The sequence below is a fragment of the Strix aluco genome, chromosome 4 (assembly GCF_031877795.1).
Source record: "Strix aluco isolate bStrAlu1 chromosome 4, bStrAlu1.hap1, whole genome shotgun sequence".
In the NCBI taxonomy this organism is placed as follows: Eukaryota; Metazoa; Chordata; class Aves; order Strigiformes; family Strigidae; genus Strix; species Strix aluco.
Genome location: NC_133934.1, coordinates 61,219,794 through 61,240,653, shown reverse-complemented (window position 1 = coordinate 61,240,653; position 20,860 = coordinate 61,219,794). Strand labels below are relative to the sequence as shown.

General features: G+C 42.6%; 1 protein-coding gene across 13 annotated transcripts in view; it reads right to left on the bottom strand.

The window, feature by feature from the left end:
- EPHA5 (EPH receptor A5) overlaps nucleotides 1–20,860 on the bottom strand; it is a 209,388-nt gene that overhangs the window by 100,553 nt on the left and 87,975 nt on the right. For 10 of the 13 annotated variants that reach the window (XM_074823321.1, XM_074823322.1, XM_074823328.1 and 7 more), the window contains exon 4: nucleotides 1,041–1,196. The exons of the other annotated variants lie outside the window; for them this stretch is intronic. In XM_074823321.1, the coding sequence (XP_074679422.1) occupies nucleotides 1,041–1,196 (156 nt within the window). The remainder of the gene's footprint in view (nucleotides 1–1,040; nucleotides 1,197–20,860) is intronic. 13 annotated transcript variants of the gene reach the window in all.

Genomic DNA, 20,860 nt, shown 5'->3' with positions numbered 1-20,860 from the left:
GTATTCACTGGGACGAAGGCACAAAAAGCCACTGCCATGCCTGCATGATGCACGGAGATGCTATGGAAGCCACCTCTGCACCACTGCCCAGTGACTCTGAGTGTGCAGGGACTCCTAAACCTACTTTTTCCTCTAACACTTCAGTTACTTGGAAGCTCTACCTGCTCCTACCCCAGTAGTTCAGCATCTCTTCTGTTCTTTTTAAACACTTTTCCACTGCAAAAATTGCATTTGGATCATGACGGACCCAGCTCAGCAAAAACCTGTGGTCTGTGCTACACTCCAATGGGACTAGCTGGGGGCATGCAAATTGTGACCCTAAGTATCTGAAACATAAACTGAAGAAGAAATTTTCAAGGTACAGCTGTCAGGATAGCTCACAGATGGCAGGAAATGAGCAAAAATAGTGATCCTCATTCCGCTGACTCCACCTGGGACCCAATTTGCTTGTTATACTACCCTCCCCCTACACCAAGGGGATAAGCTCTACATTTTTGCTGCAGGTTTGGAGAAGCAGTTTCCATTGCAGTTTTGAGGCTACCCTGAAGAACAACCATCACCACGCAGCTTGGAAAGGTAGGGCTCTCTCCCTGACTGTTTACCAAAAATGACCTAAGAAATGATACTTAGCAGGACCATGTAGGCTCTACCCATGCCTACTGCTGACAAGCGCTACCCATTGTTTCCTCCACATACGCGCGTGCTCCACACCAGTACCCATGCACACACCTATGTGGATGTCTGAATGCCATGCTGCTGGCTGAGTCTGCCCATGAGCAGACAGCGAGAGATGGAGCATCTGTTTGTTACAAAAATGCTTCCTAGGTTTAATGCCAGCTTTTGAAGCAAAAGGCTTCAAAAAGTCTGTTCCTGGGTAACCCGGGGGTATGGTGGACAAAGCCAGCAACATTACAAGTGTATCAAGACTTGTTCAGACTCCAGCCCAGAGCCTGTAAAAGCACATTAATTAGGATCATAATGTCTAGTCACAGTACAGGAACAGCTCGAAAGGATTAAAAACCCTATAAGCACATGCTTACTTGTACAGGCCATTGTAGGTGGGTCTGATTCCTTCCTAAAATAGTGTTCTTCACACAGGCAAGATGTGGATGCTTCATCAAGCGTGTAGCTGTGAGGGGGACATTTGCTGCAGGATGGACTGTGGGGTGAAGCTTTGAAGAACCCAGGTCTGCATACTGTAAAAAGAAGAACCACAGGCTAAGCTCTCCCATCATAAAATCTCTTCACATTTCCTTTTAAAAAAACCTGTATCTTCAGCTAGATAACAGACACTCATGAGCTATTTGGTTTGCATATTTTAAAACAGTCTATGCCACTAATAGACAGTACATACTTAAATATTTGCATGAAAAGAGAATGAGAAGCCGTTGATTTTTTATTTTTCCCCCCTAGCATCTGCTTTTGCTGGGTATTTATTTTCCTTGTTGAATGCATTAGCGACAACATTTTTGGGGCTCTGCTTTAGAAAACATTATTGTGTTTGGGTTTTTTTTTCCATTCAATCTTAGAAAAACACGTAAAATACATCTCATGGTTTTTGTTTAAGATGTTCTACACACAGAAATCAATGCCTCAGCAAACAAATAGCAACATGGTGGTGGAGGGGATCTCAAGATCGACAGCTTTAAGACATTGTGATAAGGCTACTTCCCTAGGGTCTTTTCCCCTGCAAACCTGTGATGAATTTTAAAGTGCTCCATATAAGACAGACTGCTCAGGGTATGGCCTGAATCAGGCATGCTCGCCATACAAGATACTCCTCCCAGCTCTAATATATATGCATGACAAGGCACAAAGACTTGATACAAGAGCTACTTTTGTTCTCACAAATACAAGGCTAAGGGTAGCTTGGTTTTTTGTTTGTTTGGGGGTTTTTTGTTTGTGGTTTTTTTGGGTTTTTTTTAAAATAATTTGAAGTGAATACAGTAATATCTTGTTTTCAGCCTCCCAGCCTCCTGAAACAAGAGCTCTTTCACCTAACCAAAGCACTCTGCACTTCACCTGCACACGCACACTCAGCCAGGATCAGTTACAGCCACAGGTTTGCACATATCCACCCTGGCTTTAGAAAAAAAAACAGCTGGCCCTATAATCGTACCGTTATATGTAGAATTACAAACCCACTGTTAGCAAAAGGAGGAAAACTTGATATTCTGTCTGTCTCAAAAAGCACAGACATGGAGACAGTTAAAGGAACTCCAGAGTATTGCTACTTTTTATCCTTCAGAGATGCTCTAAAATAATTCTGCTCAGTATGACATCAACCATGCACACAGGTCTGGTATCAGACTTACAGAAATTACCTGGAAATCCCAGAGCCTTTCCATCTGCATTCAAACTTCCCCAGTTGTAATTAGCTTGCAAAGAAAATGAGCTCACAGCAAAAGCATTAATATTATCCCACCAGGAATGTCCCAAACAATCACAGCATTAAGGTCGTGTTCTAAAATTCAGTCAGTGATGACAGAATTAATCTTCACCTTAGATAAAATATAGGGTTTTTACTGGTGATCCCTTTTCCTCTGATGGACCAATTAGGACAACTACCCCTAAAGTTGACTCTGCTTCCTGCAGTTCCAGAGAAACTCTCTTGACATTTTCCCTTCCATGTCACAAGCTTCTTCACCGAAGGTGAGACACTTGCACATTAAATCCTAACTACTAGAGCCAACCAGTAAGTCTTTGCTGTAATCAGCATGCATGCATCAGAAGGGGTGTGATTCAAAAGCATCCCATAGACCTCCCCCAGGCCCCATCTCCAGTCACAGCAGGTGCCATGCAACCCCAAAGCACTTCCCAAGCCCACCACAGGCTGTCAGGTCTCCATCATGCCTCTGCAGCCTCTCCATCCTACTCTAGGGGATGCTCATCTCTCACGTCCCTGCTGACCTCCACAAACCGGGCACCCTCCCATACCTTCCCCCAGCTCCCTTTTCTTCCCACAAGACAGGCAGAGAACAACTAGTAGGATTGGAGGGATTTACAGCTTTTAAAAACCCAATTTCCAAAATTGTTCATCATCCAACCAGTGCTCCATATCTAGGCTGTGAGCTCTGCAGGACGCAATTCATCTGCTTTGTGTCCATAAACCAGGACTGGTGAACAGACCTAGGGCTGAATATATTCTTGATGGCTGTTAGCAGACTTGCCACGAGCTGCCCTCATGCTTTATGGCACATTCCTCAGTTTCTAGCACAGAGTTAAGTTATTCTATTTACTTCACAGCCACTTCAAATACTGCCCTACCTACATCAAGAACTTGTTACACAATCTCTGGAAAGTCTTATGGGAGAGGAGACCACCAAACGGCCCCTCTCTTGCCTACAATTTGTATTTCAAAGCCAAATCAAACTCACTTGCACACACAGACAATAGAGATACGGAAATGAAAGCACAAAAATGCACAACATTTAACGAGGGCAGCCCACATCTAGGGTGTACTCGATGTAATTAGCCTTCAAAAAAGGACTTGAATTTATCTCATTATGTCCCATCAAGACAGACAGAAAATCATTACAGCACAAGAGTTTACCGTGCTTCTATTTTGTGCAAAGCAGCAAATACAAAATAAGTCAGTTTTCCTTGACAGATTTTCAACGAGGTGCAGCTTGTTAACGACGGTATGATACGTAGCTCCAGTCAAAGGGAATGTTTGGTCTTCATGAATAAGTATGGAGCCAACAGATGTACAATGCCAATAACCCATGTTTTAATGAGACATGAAATAAAACTGAACTAGAACAATTTTTGTATAATCCGCAGGCTCCCATGGGTCAAGCAAGTTCCTTCTTTATCCAAAAGATATAAGGAGGAATATTGAAGAGAATTAAATTATATTGAAGATTTCAACGTAAGTCCTCATAACAAACAGCCAGCAGAGCACCATGTTGTCATATCTAAGTGAAATACTCTTGTGTCGGTTAGAATGGAAGAATTCAGGGACAGGAGATGTGATATGCAAAAAAAGAGAGGACAGAAAAAAATGCAAGTATTAGCACAGCGAGTGGTAGTGTGCCGAGTCCACACCCCTGCAACAGATGCTTTGGGGAGGACAGAGGGGGATTTGTAGGGTTCCTCCAGCACAGCCTTCTAGCTTCTCACGACCAGCAGCTTGGGGACCACTCCTGATGGAATGCTTGCACTACCACGCTCAGAAGCTGAAGCAGCGGTAGCTGCATGGGTGTTTCAGGCATAACTAGTATCTGTTATAACACTTTTCTCTGACCCTTTCCTCTGTTTGCTTTGTACATGACACAAAGGAGAGGATAGCTGGTGAGGTGGCTCAAGCAGCAATCCTCTAATAAAAAGGGATGCTGTTAGGTGGAGAGCTGACCCAGGAACACATCCACACTGCAGACCAGGTATCATGGTAGCTGAATGGACACAGTCTTTTGGCTCAACAGCCAAAAGCAGGGGCTGGTACCCTGACATTTTTCTGCCACTGGTGGCAATGTCTCAGATACTTTGGAAATTGGATTCAGAGCAGAACAGGGCCACAAACAGCTTACCTTGCACACACCTTGGGTTTTGGTTATCTTACTGCTCCTCTTCTGTCAACCTTATAATCTCTTCATGAAGTATACATGACTTTATTTAAAATTACATGGGTGTCTGGGGTCTAATTTCTAATTAAATCTTATTTTAGTCTTCTTATATTTTTATCTCAGTATTTCTAATTTGACAGCTCTTGAAAGGATACATAGAACTAGCACAGCACAGTCACACACATAATGGTACTATCTCTCTTTTCAAAGGGATGGAAAATGGAAGAGAAATAAGATGAGCCTAAGACTCCCCATAATCTGCTGCAAGACAGCTGAAAATAAATTAAATAAAGTTTTAAGCTGTTGATGAGATCGGCTTCTTTCTTTCTAATATTAAAACTGATATGTCCTTAACTGATTAACAGACGTGTAAAAACAGTCTTTAAGTGAAACTGGTTGCTAGAAAAAAAAAAAAAGAGTACTTCTAGGCACAGCAAATATGCCATCAACAACCTGGTGGTGTTAGGTATGAGTGGGGTATGTTTCTGTTAGTAGCCCATCCATTGTTAGCAAATTAATTTGACTCTTTTTATTTTTAGTAGCAACCACAAAATGTTGTGGGCATGGAGCACTGACATCTGTGCAGCCACCTCCTTGCACACTTCCGGACAGGCCAGAGAGAGATGGCTGCAATGAAGGACAACAGCAAGAGCCTCTCAGGACAGCAATGGTGTGAGCTGATCCCTTAAACTGGCAGCAGTCGGATTAGAAATTGGCTTCGTACCTTGCAGATAGAAGCCCATGAGAGCCGTGCTGATAGAAACTGGTTCTTTGAACATGGATAGAAGGAATCACTGGTCCTCTTGCAGTGAAAACTGGCCTCTTCAAACAATGTCCTGAACTTTAGGTGCTATATCAGTACTAGAGAGAGTGAGTACCAGTGACGGGGTGGGGGGAGGAAAGCAGGCAGAACAAGCCAGTAAAATCAAACAGCTGGGACTACTTGACAGATTATTTTCTGCAAGCCTTAGCATCAAATGATTCACAGCTGCATCCCTGTAACCATCTCTGTGCTTCTGCTGAAGGCTGTATCTAACAGGCAGGGCTTGCCTTGGCTCCTCTCCTCTCTGGTGGCCCCACGCCTTCTATGCACACCAACCCCAGGCAACAAGTTCTGGAAGTAAGGACCACCTCTGAGACTCTCTGTATCCATAGGCACATGCATGGCCACATTGGTAAAACCACCCAATTAATATTAGTGAGAATTCCAGTTTTTGTCCCTGGAGAGAGAAAAGCTAGGAAACATGACCCCACAAGCCTTGAAACCCCAGGAGATATGAAAAAGGTCCAACCTATTACTCCCTTCATACTCTCGCGATGCTGGGACGGTAAGTTCACAGTACTTAAGTGCTTAGGATCAGCAAAACGACCTTTCATACATCCCAGAAAATAAAACTCAAACAGGAATTACACTGTCTCCCTTGCAGAGCACCAAATTAGACTCCACAGTAATCAGAAACCACAAGTATTACTCATAAGGCAGTGCTGCTAATCCGTAAATAAAGCTAACAGACAAAATCTAACAAAAATTAGTGAGGGTAAGGATGCCTAGCCTAGACAGAGCACAGGTTATCTGGCTGAAATTGAGGTTTCACCCCCTAACTGCAAACCCCTTTTGCTGCTTCTTCCCATCCTTTAGTCCCATTTGCCTTCTCAGACTGCAAGCTCCTTTGGGTAGGGACACACAGCTCAAATTACCACAGCTTTTAGGTGCAACTGCAGTGTAGAACCCTGTCCCGTGGACAGACCCATAATTCACACCGAGCTGAAAAACAAGCAAGACGTGGTTTTTGTGTGTGTGTGTTCAGCAGAAATTAGAGCAACACTGTAGCTCATCAACTCTGCCTTCATTAGCACATGGCTCCAGCGCAGGGAATATGCCTCGAGAGTTGAAGGATTTGAGCAAAACCAAGCTACAAACCAACTAACCGCTGTTCTAGTCTCTGGAGCTGCCATGCCTTGAAGCGTTTGCACTGAGAAGTGGGGTGGCTGCCTCTTAGATGCATCCAAAACCTAAAGAAGGGTTTAGTGAGATACAGTCTTTACAATGTGGAATCAATTAAACTGCTGAGCGTCTCCAAGCCTCAGCTTGTGCTCCTGACACACACTTTTACTTACAAGAAAAAAAGCCAAAAAACACAGCAGACGGTCTTCATATCTCCCAATCAATATAAACAGATGATTTCCATGCTCTTCTGAAAAGTATTTCAAGAACTACAGCAACTCACCATCAAGCATCCTACTTCAGAATTCACAAGCAGGCTCCCAAGAGCTAATCCTGCCCTCCCTAACAGCTCTCCTTGAACTGCAGGCCGAGACCGAAATTGCTGCCAAAGCTATAAAGCTATAGAAAAATGTGTAAAATGCCCTGATTATATCTCCTTTAGGGTTGGTCTCTCTATCTGCAATAGTGCTATGTAGCTTCCTGAAGCACGCCTTGGGGATTTGAAGGGAATTAAATAAATACCCACTAATAAAACACTGTAATAATCCAGTGGACTTGCCAGCATTCTTCAGCAACTCCAGCACCCAATGCTGCAGCCCAAGACCTGCTAAAGGTCCTTTTAAATGGGTTCCTGGAGCTTGCTAGGTAAGTGGGACATCCAAGGGCTTTGAACCTTGAAAAAAGAGACTCAGCCCTTACTTTGGATGTAAGTAGATTCATGCATCTCAAGTGGGAAATACTCTTTTAAGCTTTTTTTTGTTCTAAGAAAACATTGTCTCTTTTGATGCTGTTCCGTCCAACCTCACACTAATTCAGGCTGACTTACCTCCACTCCACATCGAAATCAGCTCTAGCTCCAAATATCAAAACAACCTTGAAAACTAGAATATAAATAAATTAGTACTTTCAGTTCCTCCCTTTGAAATACCACTTTTTCTACCATGTGACTCACTAAATTGTCACACAGCAATTTATGACATGACCGTAGTTGCTGGAAAACTAAGAATTAACGGCCATTAATGACATTAATGTGTTTCTTCCAAACAGTATAAAACTTCATCACATGGCATCACTCTGACAAATTCATCAAATTGCCAAGTCAGATACATTTGCAAGCCATAAAAATACCTAGAACACAATGCATTTGAAAATGCTCATGATTACATTAAGATCTTAATGGGCTATATTTCTGCACATTCCAACTTTGCTCTAAAGACAATTTTGAAGCAATCAATGAGGCAAAACCTAAGTCAAGCCTAAACTCTCAGCAGTGTGATGGAAAAGCAGGGAAGGAGATTTATCCTGGCATATATGCAAACCCGCACTATCATTTGGGTTTGATTTTGCAGAAGGAAAGCAAGCTATGGAAAATAAATGTTCTTAGGTGAAACAGATTTTTCAAAAGCACTCAGCACTGCGCGAGCATGCTCCCACTAGCTGCATCGACAGCAGGGCTAGCTGAGCATGCTTCGGTTTTGTCGGGTTTTTTCCCCAAACTTTCCTGTCCAAAAAAACCCTGGGAGAAACTGGTATATTTCTAGAGAAAGCACTGCCTGGGATGAAGTGTCATTTCCTAGCAAACCCAAAATTTCTGTGACCAGCAGCTGCATGCTCTTGGAAGCATGTACAAGGGCTCCTTCAGCTCTCAGCTCAGGTCCTCCTCACTCTCTAGCTACAACAGACAGATCCAGGTTGGTCTTACTGAGCCCTAACTATCTGGCTTACAATAAAAAAAGGCAGCCCACATCCTGTTGCTACAGCCTCTCTGCCTATTATAGCTATAAAATATCTATCTCCGTAAATCCCTATGTCTATAAAAATCTATCTGTGTGTCTTTTCTTTGTTCTCCGAGGTGTGAGACGAAGATGCACTTAAATTACGCTTAAATTACTGTCTTTTTTTCTTTTAATGAAGACAAACTGAAATCATTTTACTCTCTTAAACAGAGGAAGCGATGATTTACAATGCTGCATCTAAGGGAAAAATACGATTTAAGATACAGAAGACAGCAGAGAGACATTTGTTTTCTGCACACTCGTAAACATAACTTGAGATGCTTGGCTCTGCACGTAATCCAAGAGGCACAAGCGTGTGTTTTGGGGGTTTCTGCACAAAAAGACACGCACCCCACGTTATCCTTTGTTATATGAATGGTAACTTAAACATTCAAACTGCATTGTGTGCTAAGCGAAGGGAGGATTGATGGACAAGCTGCAGAAATCCCTCGAGTTTGATAGCAGCATTGACTGAATAGCAATAACAAGCATCATCCCTAATGGCAACAGGAGGACAGGATCAAACTTGAAAATTATGCAGCCAAAACCCTGCTATGGTCAGGTCTATGTACACGTATTGTGGATGGTAATGCAAAGACCAGTCGGCAAAATCTTCTGGAAAATAGGATTCTTCAAAGCCACGTGTTTGCTGGCACAATACCACAGTAAAAGGGTCTTCTGGTTCAGTCTGCCATAGGGATCTGGAGCCCAGCCAGCAAAGAAAGAAAGATTCTCTAATTATGCTGTGGTTTGGACAATTGCAACTATTGTGGTTAAGAAAGATGACATTTGGGAGGATTTATTTTGATGATGTCATGTGTGTTTACTCTATCAACATTTAAAGGTTTTAGCCTGAACTAATAGACTGCACATATGCAGGCAGTAAAGAGAAGTAAAAATGCTTAAAATATTTCTTCTGGTTGGCTCGACCTTGTGCAACTTCATTTGTGTGGACAAGATTTCTAGGTGAAATAAAATCGGCCTTTCCTCTGCTGACTATTTTGGTCCAAAATAGGCAGCATCCCACAACATACAGTGATGTTAACATCTACACAAAAGGATCCTTTCAAATCCTGCCTCAAATGTTTAAGGGCTTGTTTGCTTCTAGCTTTATGATCATCTGTCTCAGGAGGTAAATTTGGTAGGACTGGCTGCAGACAATTTATTTTAAAATTGTTCCTCTGTAATTTATGGCTGAACATATGTCACTCCAGACACATCTATTCAAATTCCATCAGAGGGCGACGGAGATGAATCTTTTACAGTCCCAACCAAAAAAAGATAGGTAGAATGTATCCAGAGTTGCCTGGACTAAGTGTGCTAAATGGGTTTATGCACATAAGAGTGACTCAGGTAAAGTGGGGGTTTTTTTGCAAGTTTAAGATACAGGTGATGCTAGCCAATTCTGCAGCAGGCAGGTCGCTTAGAGGCAAACAGAAAGAATGAACATGTTTCGGACATGTCTTTTGGGGAACATCTCCCTTCAGTCATGCCTCCTTCCACAGAAGCTTGTGGGCTTTTGCACTGGAGCACACTGGTTGGAGTTACAGATTCAAGTCTTGTCCAGCTAAATTCTGCCCTGATATGCATACCATGAGATGCTTTAGTGAGGAGGCAACAAATCAAAGGATGTGTGCAAGAAGGATGTGACAAGTATTAAGACCCTGAGAAATTTAACAAGGAAAGCTGAGCAAGCTACACACACACACAACAAAGTGCAGAAACATCAAGCAGTTATCCCATCACATGCAGATCATGATTTCAGTTTCATTAACCAGACGTAAAAGTTAAGTTGACTAAACTACTCCTTTGGGTCAGATGAACGCTGCAACACTTCACAGTTCATTTGCCTTGTCGAGTAACTCAACCAAACAGCTCCTCTTTAGGAATGAGCTCAACAAAGGGCAACCTGAGGCAGCATTGTCTGCTCTTCCCATGCCAGCCTGACAATATTGGGAGCTTCTCTTTGAGCTCCAATCCTGCAGCCCTGCAACAACAAGAGAATTTATTTCAGTACAATCTCTCCCATTTCAGGAGGAAAACTTGCTGCATATGAACAAACATGCTCAAACTCAAGATAAATCAATACAACTTCACATTTCAAACCTCCTGACTTTGGAGCCAATCTCAATACTATTTGGGTGGGTAGCCTCACTGCTTTTGGATGCTGGAGTTGGACCATCCTTGCCATAAACTAGCTAGAACTGCTGTGACTCCAGACCAGACAGAAAAACACCAAAACCCCAGAGAAAAAAGAAAAAAAGAAAAAAGCAGTTATATCCCAAGAAGATATTTTGTCAGACTACAAACAGTACTTTTCTGGGACAAAAGCATTCTACTCTTGGGAGGGATATGTCCTGCTAGCACCCCTGTCCACTGCTTCTTCTCAAGGGCTTTGTTCTTTCCCCAAAAATAGCTGCTTGACTTATGCAAGTGCTCCACAAATTCAGCTGTGAAGCAAAATGTAAAGCAAAGCCAACTCTGCCTTCCCTTTTACTACATGAAGCCCCAGTACAACCTCCTTCCCACCAAAACTATTTCCCCATACCATAAAGCACTAGCCTGAAACACACTTTGCAGCAGCAATGCTGGCCATTCTCACAGGCTTTTTATTTAAGGTTTATGAGCTGCCAAAGCTTGATTTATGGAGATTTAATTTTCAAAGTATTATAAGGGGACACTGTTGCTCACGTGTAGCTTAGCTGGCTCTCCAGCTACATCCAAAGAAATAAGTATTGCCCGCACAAGCCTGTTTGCCCTGGAAACCCAGCACTGTCTTTATTTGTAATTTCTGCTACATCTTTGCACCCTTGCATCACATCAACCTGAACAGTCTTTCTAAGGCGGTTTGGGGAAAAAAATGGAACATTTCTGCTTTACAGAAACCATTCACATCTGATTTGTTCAAGGGAAGACTGGAAGACAACAAGAGGGGAGGAAGTTAAGCAACTGGTGTGGACACAAGGGCATTGCACCATCCGTATGGTGTACCTATGCCTTGCAAGAAAAGACTGCAGCCTGCTCATTTTATGGTTCATACACAACCACCCCCAACAGTTCACCATCCCACAGCTCCTCTTCCACACCTTGTTTTCAAAGCCTTGTCAAGTATTGTGGCATCTATCCTGTGATACCCAGTGGGCAAGGGTGGCATGGGAGGATGCTGCTTGTCCTCTCAGCAGCCCTGATATGTAGAGACTGCAGGAGAATCTAACAACTCAGTCTTGTAAAAAAAAAAAAAAAACAGAGAAAGAAAAGAGGTTTCTAGCCTTTTCAAGAAGAAAACCTGAAAATACAAATACCAACAGCTCAGCCAGCAGAAGGTAAATATAAGAAGCCCAGTATTTACTCTTCCAGTTGAAATCATACGCTTTGCACTGAAAGACGAAATGGGAGTTTCTCGACTCAAGTAGGGACTGGTAATATTTTCTTCCCTGTCATCTCTAGGCCTCCCCAGTATCCAGCATTCATTCCATATGGATGCACTTCTGGATGCTGGTGTCTTTGCAGATGCACTAGAGAGTAGCTAGGAACTTCTGAGGCTCTGACACTTAGCCCAAATACCATTCACAATTTGTTTTTTTTAGAAGTTGCACAAGTGGCAAAAACACAAGGTTCATTATTCTGCACAGAAATTATCTCGTCATCCAGCTAAAGTTAAAAATAAATAGTTGCAATTAAATGTGTCGCTACATTATTTATGTAGATGCATTCAATTTGTAGAAAGCTGCTATAAAATATTCCCTTTCAATACAAGCGAAATTTATTACACTTTTATTGTATACTTTCTTCTTCCAGCTCAAATGTATGTTGCTCCCTGTCTTTTTTTTCCCCCCGTGTTACTTAACACATCATTTTCCAGCCACTGTTTCTGCTACTTTTGTCTTCAAAGAATGAAGGATGTAATCCAAATGTTTCTTGATTATTTGTGAACAAGGCTGCTGAATTCTACTATTTCCTTTGCAATCGAGGACCTCTCCTCATCTCTGCATTTTGCTCTTACAGCTGCTGGGTAAATGATATGCACCAAGGCTGCCCAAGGCTTCAGAGTGCATATTAATTCTGCCAGGAACTCCAGACACTCTGAAGAATTGCTAATTTAACAACAGACTGTGAAATTATTTTTTCTTTCTTTATTAATTGCTGTGCTATTTGAAAGCGACTTACTGCCCCAACTGTCTTTCGGCGTGAAGAACAGGGGGCATTTCATCCTGCCAGGAAATAATTGAAAGCTTTCTCCCCAGCAGTCCCTATATTCATAACCAAACACAAATATGTGAAACAAGTGCTAATAAAAATAGGTTAACTTGCTGCAGGTGTTCCTCTGTCAATTTATCCAGGTGATATTAGCAAAATCTGACAGGGAAGCACAGTGATATATTTCACTTGTGCCTTGACATTTTGATTCTGTTTGTTAGGGTGTATGTGCAGGGATCTGGCTTTTTCTCCAAGACCTCTATAGCTGTCAGTCTGTGCAAACAGGATTTGACAAGATGTCCATTTAGCAGGATGGGAGGGCAAATGGAAAAAAGTAAAATATAAAAAAAGGAGAGAGCTGGAGAGACCAGGTATCTGGGTAAAGCTGCACTGCAGTACAAAAATGGATGTTCTTCACATACCGAGCAACTTGAGAAAAAGAGTAGCTTGAGATGCAGTATCTGAGGCAGTTTGCATCCTTTAATCAATAGCTCCTTCAAGAAAGGTGGCCAAGAATAGTATAAATAGAAGGCAAAGAAGAAAGAAGACAAAAGGCCAGTGTTGGAGAAGGCATCAGGATCACTGTTCACACATTCACAGAAAGATTTTTGGTTGGTCTTATTTCTTTTTCAAAAAGAGATGGGGGGAAAAAAAAAGCTCTCCTTTGCCTCTGAGAAATAGATTTAAGAAGAAATCTAAATAGGAAGCTTTGCTTCCAGGGCTGCCCTTTTCCAGCCTGAGGAATGAAGCAGGTGGTGATGAAGCTGTCTCTTCCAGGAAAAATGTAAGAACATGCTCTGCTTATGGAGCCCTGAATTTAGAAGCCTTCAGCTTGTCTCTCCTTGAAAAGAACTTTGGACCAAAAGCACATGGATGGGTTACAGTGAAACACATAAGAATTAGCTACAAGGATGAAACAACAGAAAATGAGTATAGAAATAAGTAAGAGTTTAGAAATACATGGTAACTGGCTGGTGAATGAAGCTAACAAAGGGATTCTAACCAATCGGGTGATTCCTGCATCTCTGCAAGACTCCTCAAGAGGGGTTTAAAAGCAAAAGTGAATGTATAACTCAAGTTAAAATCAAGAACAATGGTGTTAAGTAGTGGGGTTTTAGCCAGACCTTACCTTTCAGCACATGCCAAAGTCACTACAGGGCCTCCACACAGCATCAGCCACACCAGTGCTGCCTACAGGCAGCATGACCAGGCAAGGGCTTGCCTTCTCCTCCTCCAGGATGCAAGACACCTGCTCACGCCACCTCTACACCAGGCTGTAGACACTCATCTTCTTCCTGCCCTCTCCTTTCAAAGGCCATGCAGCCCAAACAGTTTTCATGGTCCAAAACACAAGAGACCCACAACCCTCATTCTGCACCCAGCCACCCCCCAGCTCACACAGGACCACCCAGGTGCCATTCAAACGCATTGATGGGTAAGAGAGCTGGCCATCCCATGGCTATGGGAGGGTATGTACCATTATCACATATGCAGACTAAGCAATCTGCAGCTCGGTCTCGCAGCACTACCAAATTGCAAGCCCGAGAGTTGGATCAGACAGTGTTGAAGCCACCAAATCCAGTCCCAGCCACCAGGCAGGTCTGTAAATGACCTGCCATCCCAAAAAAGAAAAGGCTGGGAAAAAGCCTATGTCAAAAACCATCTAAGGCAGACATCCCCAATCAGTTGTGCGCCTTCACAGCATTCCTGGACACCACATCTGGCCTAAAGTGATGAAAGAAGATCTCGGTCAAGCAGAGCCAGTCATGCCCTCCTTCCCTTGCTGCTCCACCGAGGTAGAAAATATGTATTACTGAAGCTGTGAAGTGTTTACAATTACGGCCCCAAACCCAGTAATCTCCACTGATGTAGGTAAATTGCTGACCCCTCTATCACTGTTATTCATGATGAAAAAAACCCTTGGGTTTTCTCTGCAGCTTAATAAAACCTGTGGGGAATTGGCACAAGGCTTTCATTCCTTACAGCTAGCCTTTAATGTTGAAGTCTGGATTTCCTGGAGGGGAACTGAATAGTTTAGAATAATTAGTGATTTACATATAGAGTTGTCAACAAAGATACATGGTATTAAGTTACCAAGATGAAGGGTTCCACCTTCTCAGTTGCTACTTTTGATTTTATTTTATTTAAAAAAAAATCTGTATTTTAATTCTGCTAACATTCTGCTATCACTAGTAAAGTGGCCTGAAGCCGACAGCAAGAAGAGAGCACTAAATCGAAGGCTTAAATCACTTCTTCCTCAGTTCCCTGGCAGATTTAAAGAGCAACCTGGCACTAACATTTTCAAATAATATACTGTTGGACCTGACACAGCAGAGAAACCCTGCTTCAAATCACACAATAGTCCAGGTGACCACACAATTACAATTAACCTCCTGCCCGCTGTGCCTAATGACAAATGATCACGTGAATGATCAGCTCAGGAAAGGACCCAGGTACTTAAAAAAAAAAAGATTTCTGATTCTTACATATTTAAAAAGCCATTTTCAGTAAGGAAAAAGCCAAGGGACACCAATTTTAGTTTTGCATCCAAAAGAAATTAATAACCCTTGCTAATACATGTGCAGGCATAAGCACACCCTGTCAGCCTTCTAGCAGCAAGAGGGATGCATGGAAGTCTCCTACCACCACAGCGCTGTAATCAAAAAAGTACTAATATCGTGCACTGCTATAAATCTCAACCCAGATCAGAGAACATGAATTTTGTCCATACTGGATAAAAAAAGGTAATATAACCTCCAAATAGCATGCGATATTTTTTGGCACACATATTGGGCCTGTGGGTTTCCCATTACAAGGTCACTAACTGGGGAGGTATCCTGTGTTGTCCCATCAGGTTTTGTGCTCTTTCTGCTTTATGTCCCTCATCTCCTACTTACCTTGTGAGCTCCCTTCACAAGGGAGCATCCTCCTCTCTCTGCTCACACAGCATCTTCAGGAGTAAGCAGAGCTATTTTCCAGTCTGCTTCCTTTGCAGAACAGGGAAGCACAAAGCTCATCCCATCCCAGGAAGAGCTGAGGGCACCCATTTCCTTTCCTGTACCTGGCTCTAATGGGGGAAGGTTTATTCACCCCAAACACTTTCCTAGTCAAAAGTTACTGCCCCTCCAGATCTGCCAGCAGAGGAGTTGGGAGTGAACTCTCCCTCACCTGCTTCAGTGAAGCAAGCTCATTAGTTTAAATAATTTGCCACAGTTTTTGCTAATTCACTCATTCTAATTAGTGTCCAGACCTGAAGGGGCAGAAACCTCCAGCTGAGGAGCAGCAGGGCACATGTGTGTGTGTATATATATTTTTATATTTATATGTATAGCACATGCTTATGCGAATTCTACCCCCCACTCTTCCTAAATCTGGCATTTTCTAGCATAGATACGTCTCCCAAGAACAACAGAAACAATACGGACACGTCCACCCAGATGTCACCTCTTGCACCTGGAAGCAGCAAATTATTTGCAGGCACTGCCAAAACCTCTTTCAAAGCAAAGCAAACCTTTATCTCCTACTTACTCCAGAGCCAAAGGACACAGCACCACCAGACATACGTGGGCCATACCCCAAGGCAGGGTAAATGGGCAGCCAGCAGCACTGTGTTTTGGCAGGCCGCTCCTGCAGAGAATGTTATGGCAAGTATTTACCAAGTTGTATGCCAAGCTATTTTATAGTAGCTAATCACAGACCTAACACAATTAGGAGACAAGTCTTATAAAGCAGAAGATTATATATAATGGTTTCTACATATATTTATAACACCTGTTTCAGCACGCCTTTAGACAGAGTCTTTTCATATAAAAGAAATAAATACAAATATACTGTATTCTGGCAATTTACTCCGATGGCTGATTAGGGAAACATTGCTTCATGAATTCTAAGCCATGACATTTCCACTAATCTTCCCATTTCAACAGCAGGGAAAGGAACGGCTTTCATATCTCCGTGCTTATCATTTTCAAGCTGAGTATATTATCTGCTAGTCTCTGGATTTACCCAACAGCTCTTAAAAAAACCCCAAAATATACTGCCACGGTCTATGAAACTTATGTGTGGCTTACTCGTAGAGCTGTATGTCATTCTGAAGATTAACAAATGTAAAAAGTAGCTCTCATCTTTTTTAAAGTATGTCAAATAAATAAATAACCAGATTGCTATCTGTTATTTCCCTTCAATGAGATTACTGCTTAAAAGGTTATAAATGATGACGTTTTTGCATTTGCAGAAGGCTATGCATTAAACTCCTCATATCGCCTTGCGGGGATCAAATATGGTCTGTTTGTTGTCAGATTTCTTAAGCCTGCTCTTCTGCAAAGCCCCCCAGTGTAATAGCTAACACCTCCCTAACATGCCAGTTTGCCCCAGAGAAACCTTACCTTGCAGCATCTCCCCTTCTAATCCCCAACCCCACAGACATTTTAACACCTAAAATGAATAGTCATAAGCTCCTCAGCTGCAGTTTCCAAGTTACAGATTTGATTTTATGTTAACTTTGGGTTTTTTAGGGCTGAGCTCCCCAACCAGTGGAGCTGTTGTATGCAAAGATACCTTGTCACCTACAGTCTTACCTGGGGCTGCTCTCCAACCACCGAGCATCAAATGCGATTGCTTGCACACCCCTAGGACACAACTCCTTGAGGTCTTACAGTGCGGTGGGAAGCACCCTGCTAGAGTGCTGGTTATGAACCAAAATCCTGCTTATTGTCACAAAAATACATGTCAGTCCGCACACATTCCCCCACATAACAATTTTATATAAAATAATCTTCTCCATATTGCTTCATTAGGATACCTCCATACCAACATCAGGACATCACAGAATGGACAATAAAGGTCTCCTAAACCCTCCTCAGATGAGAGAAACATATTTTGGGCTTCTTTCACTGCCTCTCTTCATAGCACTCATTTTTGTTTGCTAAAGGTCTCTCTTTTGGACAGACCTGTTGGCTAGCTGAACTGTACACTCACAACAGGCTCTTCAAAACACAGTCCTGTAACAGTGCTGTGTATTTCATAAGAGCACAGTGAAAAGTCGCTGTTTGATGGAGAAAAGACACCCTTGTTTACAGGTGCAGGGTTAGCAAAGCTATTGACTGTACCATGTTTTGGTGCCAAAATGGACAGCTGCTTAAATAAGGCAAGTGTGAACAAAGTAAATGCTGCAAAATACAACATAAATGTACTTATATTGAACATTTGGTTCAGAAGGGTATTTTTGAAATGAACCTCTCAATTATCCCAACTTATCATCCCTCAGCACACAATACCAACTGTGCAAAATGGATTTGTGGGGGGATGAAACTCAACCTGAAGACGTGCCCTGGGAGTACACCTGAGTGCTTAAGGGTTTTCCAAGGGGCCAAGCCACAGAGTGCAAAGCAGAGGCCTTACAAGGTGCACAACATGCTACTTCACCCTATGAATCCATCCCCAATGCATCATCCCACCTGCTAATGTAGACAGAGCCTCTACTATCATTAACTAAAACAATCCTGCTTTTTGTTCTGCCATAATACACACCTATAGCAGCCTTTACAGTATAATATATTCAGATTCAACCTGTCTTTGGAATTTGCTTTCCCAATAGCTGTCATGCTCCAACACTTGTCAGTTGTCTCAGATAACCAAATATTACTCTGATGTTCACAGCATAACCTAGAAATTCCCTACACAAAGTACAGGGAATTCTGCCAATTCTGAGCTAAATTAACTGCTTATCAAAGGCAAAACTGACAGGGGTTGTTGAGGGTTTTTTTCCCACGAATCCATGCTTTATTGCTTCCCAGCCCTGTAATGCTACTTAGCTTTTTCATGATCCATGCATGAAGACCTTGAGATGTATCATTTCAGCTTAACAACACAATTAGTTTCCAGGAGGAGCAAGGAGAAGTTGCATGCTCTGCTAGCAAAGGCATAAACCACCAGCCTGTACTCAAACCCTCCTTTATTTGGTTAGCCAGAAACTTCCTTGCCCTGCTAGCACAAGGAGGAGAGCTTAGCCCCTGATCCCAGCCCCTTGGGGCAAAGTCCACATGGCTCACTTCTGAGTTTGACTGAGGCTCATCCCTTTTCTGGACCCAAATCAATACTACTGCAGCTCCTTTGCCTGAGGTCATACTAAGCTCTGGCAGTGCATCCTTCTTTTTCCTCATCAAATCAGCCTTCTGGGTCACATTTTGGAAGTTATCTCCTAAAAACCCCAAGATCAAGCCTGTCAGCAATCTGAAGAGTCCCAAGTCACAGAGTCTTCTCAGTACTTCAATGCCCAAATACTTTGGCTTCCCACGCCCCTGGAAAAGCAACTCATGAGCACAAAGATGCAGAGTCCTCTTGGCTCAAAGGACATGAGAAGGCTACCAGAGGGTCATCAAAATCAGGCCTACACATACAGCAGCCCAGGCTTGCGCTCAGCAGCCTGCCTACAGAGAAGCTGGCACCCCACCACTAAATAACCCATCCCACTCAGCCACACATGATCCATTATCCTTCCAACCAACTTCCTAATGCCCCTCTTGGGTGGTGGTGGGGGGGGGACGACGGGGATTAAAAACACAAAAAAAAAGAGATGAGTATAATGCCTTCCAACATGGAATAAAAGGGTGGGCACATTTCAGTGCCACAGCAGAGCAGAATTGATGCTGCCCACACAACCCAGGGTTTGGAAATAATGTATTTATAGAAGTACATTAAGACCAATTTAGAAAAGGTTGATTAGATAAAGTAATGCTCATTCAGGCAAGCCTAAACAATTTTCTTATTTCATTGAATCAGCAATAATGTACTCCTACAAATGCAATAAATATATATCCAACCACCTCCTCCTTCAGTGACTTTTCCCCTCGTTCCTTTCAGTTCGCAGCATTTGGTTTGGGCTGTTTTCAGAAAGCAAAAAAAACCCCACAGTAACTCGTTTATAAAATCTTCTCTTCCTGGTAATTTTATTTTATCTCTGTAGCATAAGGCAATCTAGCAGAAACAAACATTGTTTACTTGTTAATACCAAGCCAGAACTCTTAGAGAGAGTCGATGAGACCACAGAGGAAAACTATTGTTGTCTCTGTTATTCTGCTGGAAGACCTGCGGTAATATGTCAGACATTGGTAGAGCCTATTGGGGAAAATACAAATAGTTCCTCTCTTTTCATCCATATGCATGGGAAATCGTGCTGGTCTACACATGCACTAGAAGATTTCATGCTGTCGCTCCAGCCAGCTCTTCTCACACCATAACAACACCTGCTCTAAAAAAAAAATTCACTGCAATTTGTAATTCAGAAGCCAAACAATTTTTAAATTCTTGACTGTTTGATTGTGTTACTATATCAACTGACTATTAGCAAGGTACATCTCAAGAGACATGTAGCACTAACTGCAGAACGGGCTTCTCTGCCTGCAGTCCCCAGCAATGCTGGAGTCTCTGCACTCCACAACCCCTGGGTGAGCCCCAGAAGCAGGATCTGACCCATTGGCACTCAGATTAAGTGAGAAGATGAGGGGCTGTAGGCAAGTGACAGTCCTAGCAAGGCATACGCATACAAAATCCTACTGGTTTTGTTGTGCAGTGACAACATTTTTTTATCAGGACACTGGGTGTTTACCTATGGCTTCCACAGCAGTGCGATTACTTTTGATCCAAGAGTGCCTTCAGCTCAACCTCCCGCCATGCAGGTATTTGGATCGCAGACTCCCTCCCCCTTCTGTTTTCACCTTCTCCATTATTTACCTCTAGCTTTACAAGCAATTAGTATTTCTTAAAAGTAACCTGTGGGGGAGAATTGTATTTGTCATCTCCCTTTTATGCAAGCATTTGCTGCTGAAGTACAAAGGCAGGTAAGCGTTGCTGCAATGATTTAATGAAAGATAGACACGAGGAGATTTCTGCTGCTGGCCAGAAATTTCGCAGCTGCACCTGTAGCCAAGTTAAATTCCCAAGCATACACTCTGTATAAAGCCTCCATCAACCACCATCACAGAGAATTGATTCATAAAGTATACCCTTTATGAAGAGAGACATTTTTTATCCCATGCTACAAATTCAGATTTAATAAAGGATACTGCTTAAGCAGGCTTTTTTGTTGTTGTTCCATTACCAAGTCCAGCCAAGTTCTCTGGATCACTCTGGATTCAGCAAGGGGATGTTTCTGAACTGCTACCAGAGCTCGCTCCCTCCTAGGGGGAAGATGGCAACATTGGCCTCTAAAAACAAGGCAGCACCAATTTAACATATACTTAGCACTCTTCACAGACATTCATTTACTCTAACAGCAAGATGTTGGGTGAAAACTTCCTAAGCCAGAATTGGATTTTCAGAAGTCCTGCATGCCCAGTCATGAAACACCTAAATGTATTTAAAAGCTCAATCTTTAACAA